Genomic DNA, 22,560 nt, shown 5'->3' on the forward strand with positions numbered 1-22,560 from the left:
TCTTGTGGAGCGGTGCTTTGCTTTGGTATTATCATCATTGTCCTCAATAAAAGAAAAAGACAGACTGTTAGAGGGAGACATAAATGTATTAATTTTCCGTGCTCTACTTGCAGACTGATGGATAAAGCAGCTATCTGGCAGCATTTCTTTCAAATACAAATTAAGATGTTGTCAGGGAGGCTGCGATGGCTAATACAAGCTGTCAAACAACCTTTTATTTCTAATTATTTCTTTCCATAACCACAGAGAGGAAAAGTAAACAAAGAAAACAAACATGTGGGACATCATTGAAAAACAAACACAAAGACTGAATAATGTTCCCTCTCCCTACCCCAGGCCTAATCGAGCTCTGCTCAACAAGCCACAATGTAAACACAGATATCTGCTTCACACACACAAAAAAAACAACGAACACATAAAGACGCAGGCAACACACACACACACGCACACTCACAGCAGGCCTTAACCCACGCACTGAACAAACTGTCCACTTCATGAATATCAATACAAAATGTACACGGCCACCTGCTGTACTCAATACAAAGGCCATTTGCAAGGGGAAAAGAACAGAAACACAGCTACCGTAGATTTCCTGACTACAAAGCAGTGAAGCAAATTAAGAAACACAACCACTTTACTCACCTTCCATTCCAATGACACATCCACTACTAAATCCACAAACACTACGAAGGCCTTATAAATAAAAAAGGATATTTGGCAAGGATGCAGTGAAAGTGAAATCCGGTCAAGATTGTATTCCTCCACTGACTGTGCTTGTCCATACAGAAAATCTCAGCAGCAGCTAGCTGTCTTTCAAAGAGCACAATTACTAGTAGGGGGGGTGGGGCTGGTCACATATTATTTTCTATGATTGGCTGCCGTTTGTGAGTGACAGCAGCACCAACGCAATTGTAAGCTAGCTCTGTCACGCCGTCCCGCCTGTAACGCAGCAGAAAAGTCAAGGGGGGTGAGGGGGGTTTGTAGATATCAGTGCAGCCAATCAATAACATGGATTTTAATGAAAGGGGGCGGGAGCAGGTGCTCCTTAGCCTCTCCCTGCAGAGGTAACCATGACAACCCCTAAATGACCCTACAGCAGAACAGATGAAGGAGCTTCCTTAGTGCTGATTTACAGATAGTCTTTCAGTCTTGTGAATTGTGAACATGTAATGGACATGTTTTTTTCATTCATCGATGGAGCCTCAAGAATAAATTCAGTTTGACAATCCTGCAGTCACACAAATGTACATTAAGCCCAGCTTGGCCTCAGTACTCCATGGTGTAAATGACCCGCTTTAGCCTCATGAAAATGGACCTCCAACAGGAGATCGTTGTTTTATCTAAAACTAAAACCGATAGCTTGAGCATTTGTCCTTCTGCAGCAGAAAGCTTCCTTCTTTTCACTGACTTTAAGAGATTATCATCGTTTGCATAATCCAGTTTAAATAGAAGCGAGATGAGTAACTATAATAGCTTGTGCATACCCTACAAAACCTTTTGGTTGTACTGATGTTGTAGATATATAACATCTTAGAAATGACATGACAGTAAGCCAAGACACCTTTGCACTCTGCTTAAAATCAGCATCTCTCAACACCTAAAAACACTGAGCACTTTTAATAACTTATATATATTTTTTATTTGATAAAAAAAAAAGGGGGCATTATTATTATTATTAATTTGTGCCATTTTTAAAGCTGCTGTGCTGATTTAGCTGACCCCTGTGGACAAAGATTTTTTTAGTGTTGTTCTCTATTTGTGTTAGTAGTGTTTTTTGTGACAAAAATGTCATTCTGCTTTCTTTCAACAGTCAAATGTAGCACTAAGAAAGAACCTTAGCTAGGGGGAATGTAAACAAAGGCTGGAGTTCATTGCTTTGCCTGACAACTACCTATTTAGGGTGGTTTCAGACTTTAAAAATAACAATATAAAAAGAAAAAATATTGTTGCTGATGGTCTTGCCTGCTTTTGTGGGCCATAAAGGAGGCGTCATTATTTGTTTCACTTGTTTCACGACCAGGCACAAACTCCAGACAGAAGCTTTAAGTAGAGATGAATTGATTGTAAAAATCAGGGCAGATATCGATCCGGACATTCATTTCATAACTCCTTTTTGGTGTAAGACTGCCACAATGCCAACATTTCATCTCAAGTTTGACCAGGAAAAGAGATCAGTTTGTCCAACAGGGGACTTAATCTGCCCCCCAAAAAAACATTTTTCAGAATCTGTTATTAGGTGTACTATGCCAGAATTAAATTGATATGACACAACAGATACACATCAGCTACTGACAACGGTTCACGCCATATTATTTGCAGATCGGCTGTTGTCTGTCAACAGGGCCGATATCAGCCTATACCGTTGTAAAATTGATGCATAGTACATCACTGGCTTTGGGTGCTTTTAAAATTGATCATGTTGAATTCAACAAATCCTCTTGAATGTACAGCTTCTAAGGATATCAAGCAATTCAAATAATCTAAGACATGACATCACAATACGCAAAAATACCACAACAGGCACTTGAGGACTATTTCTATTCCAGAGTTCTTCGGGTTAATGGAGTAATTGGGGTTTAAGTACCTTGCTCAAGAGCCCTTCAGCAGCTGTTGCTACAAGAGGATGCAAAATTCAAGTTAGCTTTCAGCAGACACAAATTTTCCCTCTTGATCATTGATTAGAACCTGAGGCCCTGTGGTCACAAGGCTCTTCTTTCATTCTTTGTCTCTTGATTTAGTCTGCTGAGATACTACAGACGGAGGAGGGTGGAGGAGAGCCCAGTAAAATTAAATGCCTGACAAGGTTAGCTACACAGTTCTTTGTTAGCGTTTGAACATGATGATGACAAATGCGGTGATTTCCGTCTACAAGCCACTGAAGTGATTCAATTATCACTGCGCTTCCTTGAGAATCAACCAAGGAGAATGATGCGTGCAGCAGCCTTCACAAACAGGCATGAGCATCAATACCATACACTACAGGATGTCAACTCAAAGTCAACCTCGACGTTTCTGTACATTTTGAAATTACAGGGGTGAAAACAAAATGTTTATGGAGGAAAAAGAAGCTAAGAAATGCAGTGAGCAATTACTGTGTTGTCAAATATTACGTGAGATTATCACAGCATGTGCAACTGAAGAGTGCTTATAAGCAGGTGTTTATAATTATAGCTCTGCTTGAAATTTAGCAGGCATATAGCACATTAACATGGAGAATGCAAACACCAATGATAACAGGCTGAAAACAACAGTCAAGGCCTGTAAAATTATGCTCTCCTCCTTTTCTAGAGGACCTGTTCTTTGAATACACTGACAGAATTTGAGAACTCTACCATATGTGCCCCTGCACCGAAAATTTGCTGTTAAATTGTGTCCCAGCTAAATTATATTCCTTCCATACCATTTAGCCCTGGGTGTCACTCACGTTCAAGCCAATTCTGCTTGATAACTACCCCGATAGTCCCTTTTCACAAAGCACTCATAATAATTATAGCTGAGGGATTAATGCCAAGAACAGTATTTTCATTTCTCATCTCACACATCCAAAGAATGGGGTCCAACTTATCTGACAACTTGACACCCGTCCAGCGCCCTCTGATGGTTTACAAAGTTAGTCATATTGAGTGTTGTAATCTGTTATCAAAGATCAAGCAGGCTTCTTACCTACTGTGTTACCAGGGAATTTTAAGGCCTGCAGGGAGGGCTCTTAAAATAAAAATTAAAGAGCACACAAAGAATTATAGATGTTTTAACTTCTTATATTTACATACCAAAAAAAACATCAGAAAGCACAGTATGTCAAAGTAAGTGCTCTATATGTTGAGCTCCAGAGAAACTATAGGTACTCTCAAACACATTTAACGACATCAATAGCCAGTGGTGGGAGCGCGCTGGGATTGAATGACCTCACCACCCTGGTTCTAGCCAAACCTAAGATCATTAAAACTCAAGAGTCTCGGGTCTGTTACTGTTGGCTTGAGCTGTGGCCCGCTGAAGTTATGGATGGCAGCATTAAATGGCCTGGGAGCTGTTCCTGTTAGCAGGAGTACTTTCAGAACCAGCCTTGGATCCATATATGGAGATTCTGAGTGCCAGTAAGATGATGATGTATAAATGTTTCCAGACTTTTCTATTAAATAGTTGAGGCCACGTCTTTTGGTGGAAGTCAACCACTTACAAGGAGCTTTTCTGAAGAACAGGTTGTTAACTAAAGTAATTTTTACTCAAGTTTATTCAAGTGTTAGTTACAAATTTTAAAAATATGAAGTTAAATAAATCTTTGAAAAGACAAAATTGTCACAGAACCTTTGACCCAATGAGTTAAGCCTTTGCATTTGCTGTAATACTAAAAACCTATTTAAAACCTTTAGCAGCACATTTTTCGTAAAGCATTTCCCATTACTCTGCAAGGGAGGGTTAGCTTAGCAACACACTGTTTCTCAACTCACTGGCATGTGAGTCAGGATAATGTTTTTCAGCGGCTTCTAGGTTTGTGAGTCCCCGTATACAGACACAGAGTAGATAATGTTGATATGACTAAACAAACAATGAAATGAGCCATAATGGAACTGATGATTGATTTATAGTGCAATGATGGATGGACCTCTGGGATTATACCTAAAAACACACAATTGCAATTACTGCATCTCCATACTCGCTACCAAAGATGTGTGTTGTTTATAATCCTATTTAAAGCAGTTTTAAATGAAAGCTTTGTAAATAAAGACTTCATTATTTTTAAGACCTTTTTCATATAATACGTTTGTACATCTGTTGAATCTGTCCTTTATATGTGTTTGTATAAAACAAGTCGTCAACACACAGGTATCCACAATCTAGCCTCATGCAAAGTGTTCTTGACTTTGCACAATTCTGTTTAAACAGTTTTTTTTGTTTGTTTTTTTTTAAATGGAGTACTCTTATTACAAATAGGGGTTCTGAGAAGCTGCATAATCAACAGCATCAAAACCAGTTTTCACTGAGAATTGAGAAAAGATGAGTAAGAGAGTGAACTAACATTCTGGAGATGTGTTTCCATATCTTGTATCCGATGTGTGAGGATTTAGGGTCAGAGGTCACGACACATGAGAAAACATTAGTGTCTCCTAAATCCTCACTAAAGATCCTTTATCTCAAGTAAGCCATTACAGAGCTCGTGAGACAAAAATAGCAGAAGTCAGCAGTTACCACAGAAACCTGATCACTCTGCCGCCGATCTTATGGGGATTACCATGGCAACAGAAACACGCTGGTTGCTGTCTGAGTTTTCCGTGGGCTTTTTGGGCTCCGACAGTGCAACAAACAAAACACACTCACACAAAGATAACCTGGGGGATCCCTCAGAACGACTGCTCAAAGCCTTTTAGTGGCTGACCTAAGCATTAAATGATGATGTGATCTTGTTTATCAATAAACAAACTACTGTCCAGCTCCAAAATAACCTCACAATGCACAGTGATAAAATAATTACAAAGTTTGAGTGATATATATGACTTAGGTTATAGGAGTTTTAAAACCTATTCTTAGACATGCACACACTACAAGATCTGAAAATAATGGATCATCAGTTACTTAAAGAGATCTATAAGATCACGTGACTGAAGCAGATGTAAACAAAACAACGACTATAGGCTATTTACCTGCTGTAGTGACACTTAGCAGAGAGAAACAACAGAACTATGAGACTAAATGTGTCAGAATGAAAAATATCTGGGGAGGCCAATCGAAACATGCCGTCTTTCGTCTAGGGATGAGAATGTAGCTGTTTGTTTTCTATCAACAGCATGCCTGCTAATGTAAGCCCAAGAGATATAATGTTTCTCTAGTCTTGTTTACACTTGCACAAAACTCCAGAAGTTTTAGGGGGAGCTGCATGTGTTTTTTTTCCACTCTTACCTTATCCAGAGACTCCTGCCGACTCCCTAGCTTTCTGCATGAAGTCAGAATGAGCTGAAGTCAGAACGCAGCAGGATATAATGACAAGAATTCACCTCAAGCGAGAAGGAGGTGATGTTTATTCCCTGCGGTGGGTGCGTGACCATAGACTGTATGCAGGCGACGATCTCTGTGCACATAACTTAACGGCTGCATTATGTTTTCTGTTCACCAGTTTGTTCACCTCAGCTCTATTGTTCTTATTGTGACGCTGGCAAACGACACATAGCATTGATATATAGGCTGATATTGTCATCATCATAGGGCCGTGATGCTTCATTCACCACTTCCCTGTTCTTTTTAGATCATGTCTTGCTTCAGGAGATCCCCCGCCCCTCCTCCTGTCGAGCAGGGAAACTCTCCCACTGTGAGGTGCATATGTGAACAACCAGATCAGGAAGATAGTAGGGGCATTCCTCATTGACATTTTTTAGGAGTGAATATGTGAATGCGGCTTCTTTCTCCTTCTCTCTGGCTGATGTGGTCCAACTCAGAAAATACTTCTGCAATTATCCAAATTTGTATTCCTAAATATCAAACCTGTTTGAAGTTATCAGGGCGACCCCAATGACTGAGAGCATTTCAGAATCTTGAAAACCTGACATTTGCAGATAAATCTTTGCCAAACATCTGTACAGACCAGGGTCCAAAACTAGATTCCTCTCCTGATTTTTGGGAGGTGCAAATTGTTAATAACACAGACCAATTTTCTTGTAGTCTTCGCCTGTGTTACGTGCGTAAGAGCCTTTAAATGAAGCTTGGGGTTCAAACAGTTAACATTGTGTGGCGTCCCTTTTTATATGTTCTGGTCTCCTCTTTTTATGGATCATTTATGGTTTAACTTAATGTAAGTCAAGGAGGCCGTAACAGCCTGGCCTTTAGCATCCTCCAAAAATCAGAACACGTTTGTATTTGCCAATAACATTTCCCTGAACTCATCCCCACCAACTCATCTTACTCTTACTGATATCATATAAATCTTACGCCAAAATACCCTGGTCTGCAATACGAGTCGTGTTCAGTTTTCCAACAGAGTCAGGGACAAACATCAGTCTATTTCAGGCTGACAACATCCTACCAGACTGTCAAAAACCTCATCAGTTATGAAAGTGCATAGCACATGTAACAGTGCATATTACAAATCACTGAGGCTCCCAGCTGTAAATATGTTCACACCAGATGATCAGGAAATAATGGTTTCATATGATGTAACTGACATAATCCTGCTGAGGACAGACACTGTAATCACACGGGAAGTCACGCAAACCGATGCAGATCAGTATTAATAATATGCACGTCAATGCAACATGGTGATGGATGAATGTGGACTTAAAAAACCTGAAGAGTAACAATTGGAGCAGGGCTGCATGAGAGAAGTGGTCAATAGCTGTACCTTTACTGAAGTGTTCAAGAGAAACAAGACTGGAAAGCTGAGCTTTATAGCAGGAATGGAACCCCAAACTGTTATCTACTTTACAAGGTGTTTTTCAAACCCTTTTTCAAGACTAAACTTCGCTCATAAATTCCCTAACAGCCAAAAACACAGTCTTGACAATTCAAAAAAGGTCAGGGTGAAGTTCATGACTTCTGCATTTTTGACTAATTTGAAAGCTCTACATGCACCTAATACATAAGAAAAAATCCTTTGCTCATATCACAGAAATGTGGTAACAAAAAGAACACAATAAACTACAAGTTGCAATTTAATTTGAACAGCATCGTCCCACAATACTCTGGAATGTAAAGCCCAACACGTCCACCAATAAGATCTAATACAACTTGACATCAACCCATCAATAGTCACAAGGCTGCAGCACCGATTAAACGAGCTGAGGTGCATTTAATTCAGACACTGGATTGAACCCGAACTGAAGTTTATGTAATAAGTTATTCACTTCCGCTCTCTGTCACTGTTGGCTGTAAGGATTAAGTTTAAATGACTTTAAAACAAAAAAATCAATAGCCTCTCAGGTAGGAATAAAATTGTGTGCCAGACTGAAAGTACTGACTTCTGTTTGGATAGAGTGCAGACTTATTGTACTTCTACTGAATACCCCCTCCCCCTGTAATTGATAACAATATATCAAAAAAAAAAAAATAATAATATATATATATATATATATATATATATATATATATATATATATATATTAGGGGTTTTCACATATTGGTATGCTGGTAATAAAAAATAAATGATGCATAAAAATTCAAAAGGTACAGCTTGTAATATTCCATCATACATGGACATCTGCTGCAATTTTGTATTAAAAGCACATATGAATGCAAGGTGCTGGACAGAAGTGTATAAAGACAGAAAAATATATTCCTCAGAAATTAGATACTCATGAACTTTAAATTGTATGACATATGGTGGAATATCAATAAATTACCACATAGTGGCATATTAATAAATAACTGCAGTGATGCATCAATTATTAATAGCATAGTGGTATATACAAAAATAGCATGGTGGAATTAATGCATTTCCAGGAGAGCATGATCTCGTCTCTAATGCAAAGGCTTTTTTTAAAAATTTGTTTAAAAATGTACCAAACAAAGGGACTGTGACTCAAACAATCTGCTGCAAATACTGTAACTCCCTACTCAACGATAATTGCAGCTCCGCCAAATCTCCATTAATTCAATGATAAACACATTTTATTTCCAACAATTTGTTGATTAAAAGTCCCCAGCTAGTATGCTGTTGAAATGGTTTTACTATGAAACAGCCATATCAGGAAAGGTTGTGTTTTCAGAAGCTGCTCAATATAACTGTGCAGGAGAGACACAAAACTTCAAACCAAACAGACTCACTAACAAGCTGCAAAACATAACTAGACGTGACTCTTCAAAACATCTTTCTCTGATCTAATGCATAGATAAGTTGAGTATTGCATCACAGAATCGTATGAGGGGAGAAGGGGGATTGTAGAGCCTGAACATGCATATGTGCAATCCCTTTAAATTTGTAAAAAAAAAAATATATATATATGTTTGAACTTTGCAGCAGGTCTGCATAAGATCAGCACATGCAATTCATTATAAATGACATGATAGTTTCTAGAATAATCTTTAATTTTTTCAAAAGACTACTGCATGGTCTCAACCTTCAGTGTCTGCTGATGCAGTATTTGCTGCAAGAGTCCTCACCAAAACCAAGAAAATGGATCACATCAATCCAGTTCTGAGGTCTTTACACTGGCTCCCAGTCTGTCAGAAAATAGATTTTAAAATCCTGCTGCTGGTTTATAAAGCGCTTAATGGTTTAGGGCCAAAATACATTAGTGACCTCCTGATTAATTACGAACCATCCAGAGCGCTCAGGTCGTCTGGGACAGGTCTGCTCTCTCTCCCCAGAGTCAGAACCAAACACGGAGAAGCAGCGTTCAGTTTCTATGCTCCTCATATCGGGATCAAATTCCCAGAAAACTGCAGGTCTGCTGAAACTCTCAGCTCTTTCAACTCGAGGTTGAATACACACCTGTTTACAGCTGCCTTTAATTAAACAATTTTAATATAATTTAACTCATTTTAACTCTGCACTGTAACTTTTAACTCTTTTTATATTTTTACTTCAATTAATTTAATTTCAATTCTTTTTTATTTTAACATATTTTCAGATTTAATAATAATTTCAGTGATTTCTAAATTTTCTATTTTAATGTTTCTTTTCTTTCCTCTGTCATGATGCTTTTTGATGTCTTGTGTGAAGCACTTTGAATTGCCTTGTTGTTGAAATGTGCTATATAAATAAACTTGCCTTGCCTATTTTCTAGAACAGCACTTCCAATTAAATTGCCTGTAAATGGGGTCCACCTAAACCTGAGTGTTTGAACAAATGCTGGTGAGCCTAAAACTGAAGTGTTGAACTGGCATTTATGTTTTAGCCCAGTAATACTCACTACTTCAGACAGCAGACCGGTATCCTTTGTCTGAGAATTCTCAAGAAGTTGGGAATTATTTGCATCAAGCACTCATCACATTTTTATAACATACATGCCTATTATTAAAGGTAATAATTAAAGGACACAAATATGTGCTATAACTCATCGGTTCCCATTGATCATGTTGTCTTTATACTGTGCATGCCTTGTAACCATGGTGCAGCATCCCCATCATTTGTTTTAGAATGAAAATACTATTTGTGTTGTTATTTTCTGCCTGTATCACTGAACACATGACCAAATGTATACAATTACCGGTAGAACTACCTGCAAATGCATGCTTGATATCTATAATATATATATATGATATATAATATTTCCTTCCTAATCTAAAAACAGGGCCAGCAGGTTGAAAACACTGAGGGTATACTGCTGTCAAACTGACAAAGTGGAAGCAATATCTTTGACCCTCAAATGACCTTCAATTTTGGCAATAACTCAGAATCGCACACAGCAAGGACAGGACAACCTCAGCCAGGCTTCAGTGAAATGTTAGATGTGATCTGCACCAAGCTGTAGTACCTCCAGAATACTACATCCTGTCTCCATTCAGCTGTACATTTCATTAACAAAAGATTAGTTCTCAGAGAAGTGTTACATGACCACACACACACACACACACACACACACACACACACACACACACACACACACACACACACACACACACACACACACACACACACACACACACACACACACACACACACACACACACACACACACACACACACACACACACACACACACACACACACACACACACACACACACACACACACACACACACACACACACACACACACACACACACACACACACACACACACACACACACACACACACACACACACACACACACACACACACACACACACACACACACACACACACACACACACACACACACACACACACACACACACACACACACACACACACACACACACACACACACACACACACACACACACACACACACACACACACACACACACACACACACACACACACACACACACACACACACACACACACACACAGAGAGAGATTAGAAGTCTGAAAAAAGTTACTTTTGGCTCTTACTGTGCAACAATGAAAAGAATCAGCTCAGCTCAGACTTCCTTTAGCATTGACGAGGTAGTGTAGTGAGACATCATGGTATTGATCAAAGTGAAAGGTTTTCTCGGGAGGGTGGGGTTGAAGGGATGAAGGGGATTCACCTAGGGACATCTGCCCCCCTACAGATCAAAACTAAAACTCTTCTGAGGGAGGTCCGGCACTGCATGGTGCCCCGACAACACACACGTGCATGGTTCATATACATTAGCAGGGTCCTATATGAGCTTAGCTAGCATGAGTGGTTGAAGTAGCTACGCTCACACCTTACTGCAATCTGACTGAGCCCTAGAAAGAAGACAGGGGGAGGCTAATGCTTCTGGAAACTCCGGTGAAAGCATCCATCTTCTTACCCGCAAACATGCGTAAGACACACTTACACAACATTCAAGCAGCACACCATTGCACTCAAGAGGACTGAAACACATACATACTAGAGAGGATAGCATGAACACACGCACACACAGGCACAGTAAGGCTGAAAGCGGGAGAATACAAGGCAAGCAGTGAGCTCGGCGTGACCAGCTAGCTTGTATTGACGTCCCTCCATGCTAAAATGGTAGATCCCAGATTTCTCCCCGTGCAATCTGCCACCAGCGACCATGAACGCAAAACAGGAAGAAGAGAGGAGAGGGATACAGGAACCGGGTAAACATTTCCCTTTCCCCCTCTCCCTCTGATAAAAAACACACACACGCAAACATAAAAAGAAGCATAGACAAATGCAGAGGAGGCGGGAGGATGTTACTTACATGAGGACTCTGTGCCGAACATGGCTGGGCCGGGAGCTGTGATGGAGAGGAGGAGGAGGAGGAGGAGGAGGAGAAGGAGGAAAGAGAGAGGAGAGAGAAAGGGGAGGGTGAGGGGGAGAGAGAGAGGGAGAGAGAGAGAGAGAGGGGAGGTTGATGAGCAGGCAGCTACACAGCGGGGGTCATCAAAGCAACACAATGCAGCCAGCCGGCCGTCGCTGCCTCCCAGACGGCCAGATGCCCCAGCTCCGCTATCTGTCGCTGCTTTAAAAAGCCGTCCTCCACACACACACACACACGCACACACACACACAGTCCGTCCGCAAGAAAGAAAGAGGCCGTGTTGGGGTTTAATTATACAAAATAAAAATAAGCAGGAATCCTTCAGAGCCAAGACAAAGTGTGGTTAAAATCCAGACAGAGACGTGGTTGTGGCTAGCTATCTCTGCATCTCTCCCCTTTCTGCAGTCTATATCCTGCTTCTCATCCTTTCCCCTCCGTCACTCTCTCACATCTCATTCCAGTGTGGGATTTACTAACAGAGAGAGCGAGAGAGCGAGAGAGAGAGAGAGAGAGGGAGAAAGAGAGGGGAGAGAAAGGGGGAGGTTTCCTGGGGAGAGGAGAGAGAAGGGGGGGAGTGAAAAACTAAAAATCTGGTGAAGAGCTGCTGCTGCCGCTGCTGCAGCCGCTGTAAGACAATAGCTATGCAAACAGAGTGTGACGTCAAAACGGGGGGGGGGGGGGGGGGGGGGGGGGGGGGGGTGTGTTAAAAGACTGACTGACTACTGCCAGCAGATGGAGGGGGAGAGGTGAGAGAGGGAGGCAAGGAGGAAAAAAGGAAGCAAGGAGAAACGTAAGAGGGGGAAGATGGAGAGAGGGGACGAAAGAGCAGAAAGAGAAAAATTTTAAAAAGGAAGGAGGAGGGCAAGATGATGGTAGACAGGAGGAGAGGAGGACCAGTAAGGGATGGAAGGAGGAGGTGATAGCAAAGGTGACTAAATTGAAAGAAAAAGCAATAGAGGGAGGGCAAGATGGAGAGGAGGAGGGGAGACAGATAAAGAGATACAGAGGAGGAGGAGGAGGAGGAGGGCAGACTGGGCTGAGGAGGCAGGCACTGACTGGAGAAAAAGAGGGGGAAGCAAGCCAATCAGAACTGTTTGTCTACTCGGAGCAGAGATACAACGGTACACACACGCGCACACACACACACTGGAAGGAGCAATGAGGGGGGGCTGCAGTCTGTCTGTTCGACAAATTGAGACAAGTATGGAGCAGACAGAGCGCTGGAGAGTGCTGTGTGTTAAACTGCTGCTATCGTAAGACACACGTTCACACCCACAAGGATGTAAAGGAAGCCCAGCAACACACTTTATGTTGTGATCACAACATCATCAATCATGTATGCGTGACACCTGGGTAGTGTATTAACTGGTGGAATCAACAATGAATAGTAAAGCTACAGCTATTATTAGATCACAGAGAAATGTAAATCCTTGAAAATTTGAGGTGTAATTGCTTTGAATACTGCTGAATGGATAAGCAAATCCTGCCCCGGTTTGCAAACTTCTCCTGTTTTGACAGCTAATGCCCAAGCACAATACATCAAATGCACTGTGGTGTATTTGAATATATCTCCATCGAGTGATGTATGCAGAATTATAGACATGGCTTTTTCCTGAACCATTTTCATCTCTATTCATATCTGCACGTCATATGGACTGAAATTCAGGAACTCTCTCCTTCATTTATAAGATTGCAAAAAAATACGGTATATACCCCTAGATTTGCTATGGAGTGCTACAGGGGATCCTTTTCTCTTAAAATGTGTGTTTACAAAATATCAGTCATGAACGATACCTTAAAGTATAATATAGGCTCCATCCAAACTGTCAATTTTATTTTGATACCTCCATTTTTGTATAATCCTATTTCTAATGCAATCATTAGCAGCAATGATCATTTAGTGTCCCGATAAAGGCAATGTCAATTTAACATTACGTTGGCTTAGTGGAAATGTAGGGACAGAGATGAGAGATGAGACAGATGTACTAACTTAGAAGAAAGTGATTATGAAACCTAAAAGCTCCATTATTCTTCTTTCAGTCTTCTGTTCTTTAGTTTTTTTTTTATTTCAATAAAATGCTTCATTCATTTCATTCAAACAGTGGCATTCAAAACATTTCTGATAGTGTAAAGTCTTCACTGAGTTTATTCTGTCTGACAGTCGTAACCCTAAGAGTATTCGATTTACTGTCATATATGACAAAGAAAAAGCGAATCATTGTTGCATTTGAGTAGCTGGGAACAGATCATGTTTAGCAGCTTTGATTGAAATTGGTGAGATCACTGAAACACTAACAGACAGATTCTTTTTCCTTATATTGTATGAGGCTATTTATCGACTAATGATTGCAGCTCCTTCTCTGTGCACACTGCACAGTCATTTTTAGAACTTGAAGTCTAAAATGATCCAAGTTTTTCGGGCTCTTTCCGGTTGCACGGACACCCTGATGTGCTCTTAGCAAACACGCTGCGAATGATAAGCCACATTATTGATGCATACAGTAAAACTTTAATGAACACTGGAGCCTATAAATGAAGTAACGTGCCAGCACAAGTTCAGTAACTGTCTGTGCAGCAGTGGTACACACTGAGAAGTGTTTCAACGGGTACAGTGGTGAGTCTGTACCGCAGCCTGCTAACCCAAATAGATGGGAGGTCAGCCGGACGTCCTTGTGGCCCCCACTGTGAAAGGGGTGAAGCTAGCTAGCATGTGGATTAGCTCAGTTTCTGAATAGTGGAGCGTGCTCTGATTGGGGGCTTCTGTTCTTTTGTGTCTCATACCCCTGTCGCCCTCCTCCTCCCTCCTCCTCCTCCCTCTCTGCCAACGTCTTTGTCCTTTAAGCTCAGACACAAATGAACTGCAAAAATATAAAATAAAGATGTCCAAAGCATGTTTTTATGCAATCTTAATCTGATTCCTGAAATAAATCAGACTTTTGGATTAACCTAAAAGTTGATAAAGAATCTGACACATTTTAATCATAGCTGTGAAGAACTTTCATCTAACACTGACACATTTTTCACAAAATTCTTGATTCAGATACTGAAAGGTCTTGAACTTCAGATTATTTCATTTTAGATTTCAAGATTCATAACACTAAATGATTCATTCGATATGAATAAAAAAATATCTAGGAGAGAGCAGTACTGAAATCAACCCAACGATCTGCTAATGAACTGAAGCAAAGCCAGGCTGGCCTGTCGTTGCTCAAGTGGGGTGCATCCTGGTCTACTTTGGAACTTTCTGCTCCACGAGCAGCAAAATTCAGTTTTTAATTCTCTTAGTGATTGTCTGGGCCTTTAAAAAAAAAAGAAGATGCTTGCTAAATGTTTTGTGAACTGCCCTTCGCTAACAAGACTGCGGGAAGTTAAGTATTATGGCAACACAGATGTTTGTCGATCACAGCTTGACTAAATAGTTTTGCACATTCACACATTTAAATTTTCACTCACACATGTCGAGTTAAAATCCAGCTTAGTAAAAAAGATCAAACTTCTTGGGTCTTTTAGGCTTTATTTTACCTGATACTGTGACAGTTTTCTGCCGGATCACTTTAGGACATTCTTGATTCCAATAGTTTGACAAATCCCTCTTAACACCCACCTAATTTTCTTATTACTAGCAATTCTAAAAATACAACTATTTTGTGACTCTGTTTCTGTATCTGCCACTAAACAACCTGTCAATGCAGCTTCTGCCAAAACACAACATGCCTCGCTGAGTAAACGCATGCAGAAACAACCTGTGCTCAAATGACTTCACTTCATTCATAAATGTGATTCTGAACAAGCGGCCACACAACACAACATTTTTTGACAGAATTCCTTTAAACTAATTTAGTAACTGAATAAACTAATTGGACATCTGGCAGCACAGAGTGTGATTCCCAATTCACAGCTTTAGTTGTCTGGACAGTCAATACTACCATACACTTTCTTCTCTAAGGGTCTAGCATCTTTGGGAATAGCCATGATAAAAAATATAAATTCAATCCTTCTCTTTAGTCAAAAATAATCCATTTGTGATGGGCTTACAGTGATTGAAAACGTATTACAATGTTTCACAGATATCAGCATGAATTTGATAATGTAATAAGTGTTGCACACATGGGCATAGTAAATGGCTCCATAGAGCTCCCCAAATCTGAATGTACACTGACAAAAACCAAATGTAGTCAATGTGTGGGTCTAACAACTCCTTTAACTTGTAAAAAAAAAAACCCTACACATTTATAAAAAGGTGTCCTGAAAAAAATACATGTAATCTACATCAATAACAGCATAAGTAAAATAAAAATTTAAAAATTTAAAAAAAAGCCTCTATATAACATTACTATTTGACTGACATAAAATTTACATTATGAGGTCTACACAAGTATAGGGACACGACGCATGATTGGTTAACATGGTTGTTATCAAGGGCCACATAGTGAACACATGGGGTGATATTTTACACTTTGACTCTTTTCTGATCTTTGAGATCAGCCATGAAATGTTAGAGTTGAAAGCATCTTGCTTAAAGACTGGAGAGCCTGAGAGTAAAGAGCTCCTCACTGTCACCTCCAGATTCTCTCCTTTAGGTCAATGGGTTTTACTCACAGACAGGACCTATAGCTACACAGACCCTGGCATCTGGCTCTGCTCTCAATGTCAATCTGATAATTAGGATGCAAAGCAATTGCCATAACAGCGCTGAAGCCCAGGTGAATGGAGGTGTTAACTGCGTCAGGCACTGAGTAATGACAACAATGCTGTTGTTGAATGGATGCTTTATTTAAAACACTGCTCCTCCGCACTGCTCTTCAGCTTGACTGCATTCATGAGCAGTTTATTTCTGAACAATGAACACCTCACCCCCACCCCCTTTCCATCACAAAGTACCACCCAAAATAAAGCATCCCCTTCTGGTTGCTAGGCAACTGAAATAAGCGTGAGAGGAGTGTGGCCATCCTTCAGCGAGAGGAAGAAAAAAAAAAAAACAGCAGAAGGATGAAAAAAGAGGGAGGTATAAGAAGAGAGAGGGGGGGACAGTCTATTAAGGGGAGGCCAAGGCTTGATGTTGGTATGACTGGTTGAAAAGAAGTGAGAAGAGGTGTGAGCCATCAAAGAAGAACATGAAAAAGGACCAAACTGTTGGCTGGTGTTCCATCAGTAAACATGTCAACCAATCCCTGATTTATATTACAAAACATGAACAGTGTTAGCATCAATCACGGAGATTAAAAATCTAAGTCTGTTTAAAAATGGTACACCACAAGACATGGGCAGCAATCACGCAGAGGATGTAAACATTCCACCCGGTTTGGCTAACCCTGATGAAGCCTTATTATTGGAGTGTTTTTCATTCAAATTCAAAAAGATAAATTGGCAGCTCTTCCTTCAGTTTTGAGTGGTTAAATCAAAAGTGTATTTAACTCAAATTTAGATAGAAATGAAATAAAGACAACTCTAGAAAATATCAGGAGAGATGCCCATACACCATTATAGGAACCTCTTCAAGTCTTTTTTTTTTTTTTTACATTTGCCCCATCTTAATACATATTTTAAGAGGGCCAGTATCAAAAAAAAAAAAAAGCAGGTTTTCCACCAATGTTTGTTAGACCTGACCAAAACCTCCAAGCCAGAGGCACACTTGCTGCTAGTGGCCAGATTAAGCATTTGACCGGTGGTCATTTCCTGATGTGTTGACAATGAATTTACAGGACCCAGAGCCAGCTGGTGTGAAAAATGGATTGCGCTCACCACATCCAACAGCATGCAGACAACAGAGAGCTTTTGATAACTGGACAATCATCCCCACCTCCTCCCGTTTCCCTTTCAGAGGAGCCGGACTGTACCACAAAAGAAAAGGTCTGGGAGGCTTTGATTACCTCTGCTGGGTCACCATTCAAACAAAGCGGCATCGTTCAGCTAAGTGGATCAGGAACGCTGCAGCCATCACTGCTGACACCAACTGGTCAAAAAAGGAACTGTTATTTGTTAACTCCATCCACCCAGTGCTTCTATTTTTAGTCCATGGATACAGCAAATAACATCCAGTAAATGTCACCCTAATGGTCCTAAACTAAAACAGAATCATCTTACTTGCCCTAAACTTAAAACATCTACTTAATTTCCTTTAAATATGTGCTTTAACAGCAGCATTGAATAAGTGTTTGTTTGGTCTGACCACAACATTCACTGACTGCACCATATATTAGTGACTTCAAAGCCACTTAAGTGAATACAGACGGGAAACATTTGATCAAAGACAAGGGCAACAGGCCGTCACTTCTTCTATAGAGTTCCTTCGAAAAGTAGAACTAATGTGATCACCTCGAGACGACTCGAGCTTAGTCAGGGCAGATGATTCAGGGAATAAATTTGTTTGTTTTAAACTTCAAAGCATATTCTTTTGTTCCTCCTCTGTCCTGCTTCTCACTCGTGAATTGTATATTTCTCTAACTGTTCCGCTATGAATAACATAGTATACAAAGAAGAAAGATGACTCTGTATCCAAAAGACTCGTCATGTATGAAAACAATATATCAGAGCAGTTAATAGAATAGGTTATTTTCAGGTTTAACTGTATATATTTAACACTCTGGACTAGAAGTACAAAATAAGTTTTGTCAATATGGAAATCAAATGGCAAAAGGCAGACTCACTCTGGTGTTAGTCAGACTCCTGTTTGTTTTACTATACACTTTGCATAGATTTAAATATCAGGCAGTCAAATCTGAAGAATCTTTGATGCATTTAAATACAAGCCACTGGACAGGTCATTCATCAAACTGTCTTTTTATGCAAAGTAGGAAGCCACAATGAGGAACTCAGTGTGTGGAAATAACAACCACCTGGCTGTGGTAGCTGTGTAGCCCTCTGATTACTCATCTATGTGACATCTAACAACCATTGTTCAGAGTTTGTTCTCTTGGTTTTTTTTTTAGGTAATGAGGTGAAGCGTTCATTATCTAGCCAGGCTTTTTGTAAAAAGGATTTCTCATTAGGTAGAAAATAGCCGATACCCAAGCTACTTTGCCAGAAAGTTCTGAAGTAACTAATAAACGTCCTAAAACATTGGCAAATATTTCTGTAACTCTGAAGTGTCTCTGTCTCTACTTCCACAAAAACCAACACGATTCAGATGAATCTCGTATCAGAAATCTTCTCCTTCACAATCCATTGCTCAACTTTGCCCAAGCTTTAAAAAGTCCTTTAAACTTTCTAAATCTCTAAGCGCCTCCATATCTTCCTCTCATCCTTTGGGACTGCTTTAGATTAAAAGAGGAGAGATATTGAATTTTGGATTCTTGGAATCTTGGATTCAATATCTGGATTCACCTCAGCTCTGCACTTCACCAGCAGAGTCCCTTTGACATGTTGTACGGACAGAATGCCTACGCAACAGCCGTGACCTTTCCCTCACTTGGCCATAACCCTGACTGGCATGGCATGGCGGGGTCAGATACAGAAAAGTCAGCTGTGACAGCTTTGACATAAACCACTTTAGCTGCTTCTAGGTGCGCAGTATTTTAAAAGGCTGATCCTGGTGGTCAGGTGTTGATGTTCAAAATGGGTACAGCTGATTGAACACAGGGACAAAGTAGAATTTGGTTGTGGACTTTACTTGTGGCCTGGCAGGGCAGGCCTCCCTCTAAAAGGTAGGGCAAACATTTCTGGATGAGATCTCGTTACCAACATGGTGCACAGGTTCTAAATAAAGGTCCCTGACTGGTCTCATCTGGCTTTGTGGTGAATGTGTGCTGTGCTTATGTGTGTAACTTCATTCAGAGAACTCAGAGGCTTCCAATAACTTTTAAAATCCCAAAACCTTTTCACTGCACCTTGATTCTGCATTGGATTATTACACTCATGTCTAGGTCAGCCCTGTAAAAGTTGACGATTACAAACATCAGTAGTGAAGAAGTTGACACACATTTTTGTCAGTTCATTTCTTCACTTTGCATTTTCCAGCTTTGTTGTACACAAATTACTTAAAGAGTGAAGGCTGCAAACTTCACAAACAACGCCTCGAAACGACACTTCGTGTGGCCAAGAAAGATTTTATTAGGAACCTGGTTATTGTAAAGTGCTATTTCAATCACACTGACACTTGTCAAAAACATCTTCACTAAGATCATTCCCTATTTTCATATCTGCAGAATCGTCCTGCTCCAAGAGTAGTTCTACTTCTTTTCTCATTTTTTTAAATTCATTTTGCATTGAATTAGCTTGTAAGAAAAATTATTGCCTTAAATGCATTCATTCTCTGGGGAATATGAAGCTTGGGGAAAAGCTCGCAGAATCCATCTTCGCCCAGATACAAGTTATCATAAGTGTTCTTCAAGGTAGAGCCTGCCATCATTCTCCACACACGCATAAAGACACATCACATGCCATTTTTCAACTTTACTGTCTCTCTGATGGCCACGGGCTACTAGCAGTTGATGAAGGACCACATTGAGGTCTGTTAATCTCAAATTTTTCTTAAACCCATGTGTTTTAAAGTACGTACATCATGTTTGGTTATTTAATCGTTAAGAACCAATCATTTGAAAAGCTGGGCTACAAATAGCATATTTCTGAGTTCAGCAAATTACTCAATTTTGTTTAAAAAAGGAGGTCTAGCTTCTTCAAAGTTAGACAAGTGAAACACCCAATACACCTTAAACTTTTGGTGAAGAAAGACAGCTTGTACCCCAATAACTCACAGATTCAAATCATGACTAAAGAAGATCCTAGGGTGACACCTTTTCTCTGCAGAAAACTGGAATTTGTTTTGTTAGCTGCAATAATTAATGGACACAGCAAGTCAGGCTGTAAGCTGAAATTGAGTTTTCAAATTACCCCAAACAGCAAAACAAATGGTGACAGGAGAAGAGGGAGCAGGAGGCACCCTTTAACTTCCTGTGACTGTGTGGAATGTAATGTTTTTAAAATTGGAAATATAAAAGGCAACGATTTTGAGTGTTGTACAACTTGAGACTCATAGGCAGATAAACAAGTTAAGTAAGGCCCGGAACGTAAAAAACAAACATAATTAATTACCTAAACATAGATGATCTGGTCAAGCAGATGACTTTATCTATCTTAATCATCAAATGTCAAGCATCAAGTTTCTGGCAGCGTATCAGAATCACAGAGAGAACTATTGAGCCACCCCTTAGCGATGCAAGAGTCACAAGATTCCTGCTTTTTGAGTAATGGTCATGACTTTACCCTGACACTCTCAGTGTGATATTGCTATGGCAACTGGACTTTCTGCGTACACTTACTGATGCGCTCTTTTAATCAGACTTAAAAATATCGTTCTTGTATAAAGAAAGTTCTGTAACTCTACCAGATTTATTTATTTGGTGAGCCAGTGAACTCTCTGAAACATTAATACAACAAACCACACTGTTGTTTGAAGTCAGTGACGAATTTCATTATCTCTGGGGACAAAGCTTGATGTGTTTTAAGTCTTCAAAGGTCGAGGATGAAGATTCAGTTCAGCTGCATATGTTTTAATGTCTAAAGTTCAAGCTAAGACTGATTTGCTGTTTACATGCTTAGTTTCACCATGTGATAGGCTGTAAGGTATAGTAAAACTTTAAGAATCTAGATTTTTTTTATTAACCATGGTCATGGACACAAAAGAATCCACACTCTATGTTGGTCTTAATGAAAAACTCAAGTGTTGCTTTTATTCCTTTAGGGGGACCCGTTCCTCTGCTGCTGAAGGTTTTCCCTGAAACAAGAACAGGCATGTCATTTGGGGGGGATCCCAAAAGTCGTCCACACACTCAATCAAAATCTGAGGCGGCAAGTTGAGAGAAAGTGGCTAATGTAATACAGCGCTGATAGTTTTGAAATGTACTCCTACAGTTTAAAGATTGTAAAAGGGAACTAAGAGAAACAATCAGTTGGGTATATAATGGTGTTAAAGAAGAGGAAGTAATGTGCAACTTTCTGTTGAAGGTCTGCAACATAAAAGGTCAGTCATGGTGCAAAGAAGCTTTTCTGTTGCATCAAACATCCCATAGTATAAGTAACATGCAATAATATTCACAATCACAACAGGATCATGGTATGTTTGCCATGAGTCAAATCTGATAAGGGTACACGTGGTAAAAATCTGTATTTTCCTTCCAGGACATACAAATAGCAGTACATAGGTATTTGTCCTTCCTAATCAACAAGTACATTACACAGCTTACAAGAGCAAACATTAGACACACAGGCTGGGTTCATTTGACTAGGAAAATCTGCTGTTGTTGCACGTAGTGTGAACTAACTAACCTCATGTATGTTAGTTAATAATAATAATAATACATTTATTTATAAAGCGCTTTAAATCAAAGTGCTGTACAAAGCAATACAGTTAAAATACAGGAAAAAAACATACAGAGAAATCATGACTCATACTCAACAGTAAACAGATGGGTCTTTAACTTTGCTTTAAAAACCTCAACAGAACAAGCCTTCCTAATGTCCAGAGGTAAACTGTTCCAAAGTGTCGGTGCACAGAAAGAAAAAGCCTGCTCACCAACTGCCTTCTTTCTGACCTTCGGGACACTCAGAAGACCCGTCCACTGAGAACGCAGGGCTCGGGCAGGCACGTAGGGCTTCACCAGGTCGGTAAGATACAATGGTGCGCTACCATTTAATATTAAATTCACCAGCAGAGTCCCTACAAACTATTGAGTTAGCAGCAGCACCTTAAAGTCTGCTCTGGCATGAATAGGGAGCCAATGAAGAGAGGCCAACACCGGGGTAATGTGTTCATA

General features: G+C 40.0%; 1 protein-coding gene across 6 annotated transcripts in view; it reads right to left on the reverse strand.

Annotated features, from left to right (window-relative positions):
- The window catches only part of LOC132972846 (suppressor of tumorigenicity 7 protein homolog), a 52,221-nt gene that overhangs the window by 27,843 nt on the left and 1,818 nt on the right, over positions 1–22,560 (reverse strand). For 4 of the 6 annotated variants that reach the window (XM_061035965.1, XM_061035964.1, XM_061035968.1 and 1 more), the window contains exon 2: positions 11,750–11,785. The exons of 1 other annotated variant lie outside the window; for it this stretch is intronic. In XM_061035965.1, coding sequence (XP_060891948.1) covers positions 11,750–11,771 — 22 coding nt within the window. In that variant the 5' untranslated portion in view covers positions 11,772–11,785. Of the gene's footprint in view, positions 1–642; positions 757–11,749; positions 11,786–22,560 lie in introns of those variants that run through there. One more of the 6 variants, XM_061035967.1, reaches the window with a different exon arrangement.

Source organism: Labrus mixtus, chromosome 4 (genome assembly GCF_963584025.1).
Source record: "Labrus mixtus chromosome 4, fLabMix1.1, whole genome shotgun sequence".
Lineage (NCBI taxonomy): Eukaryota > Metazoa > Chordata > Actinopteri > Labriformes > Labridae > Labrus > Labrus mixtus.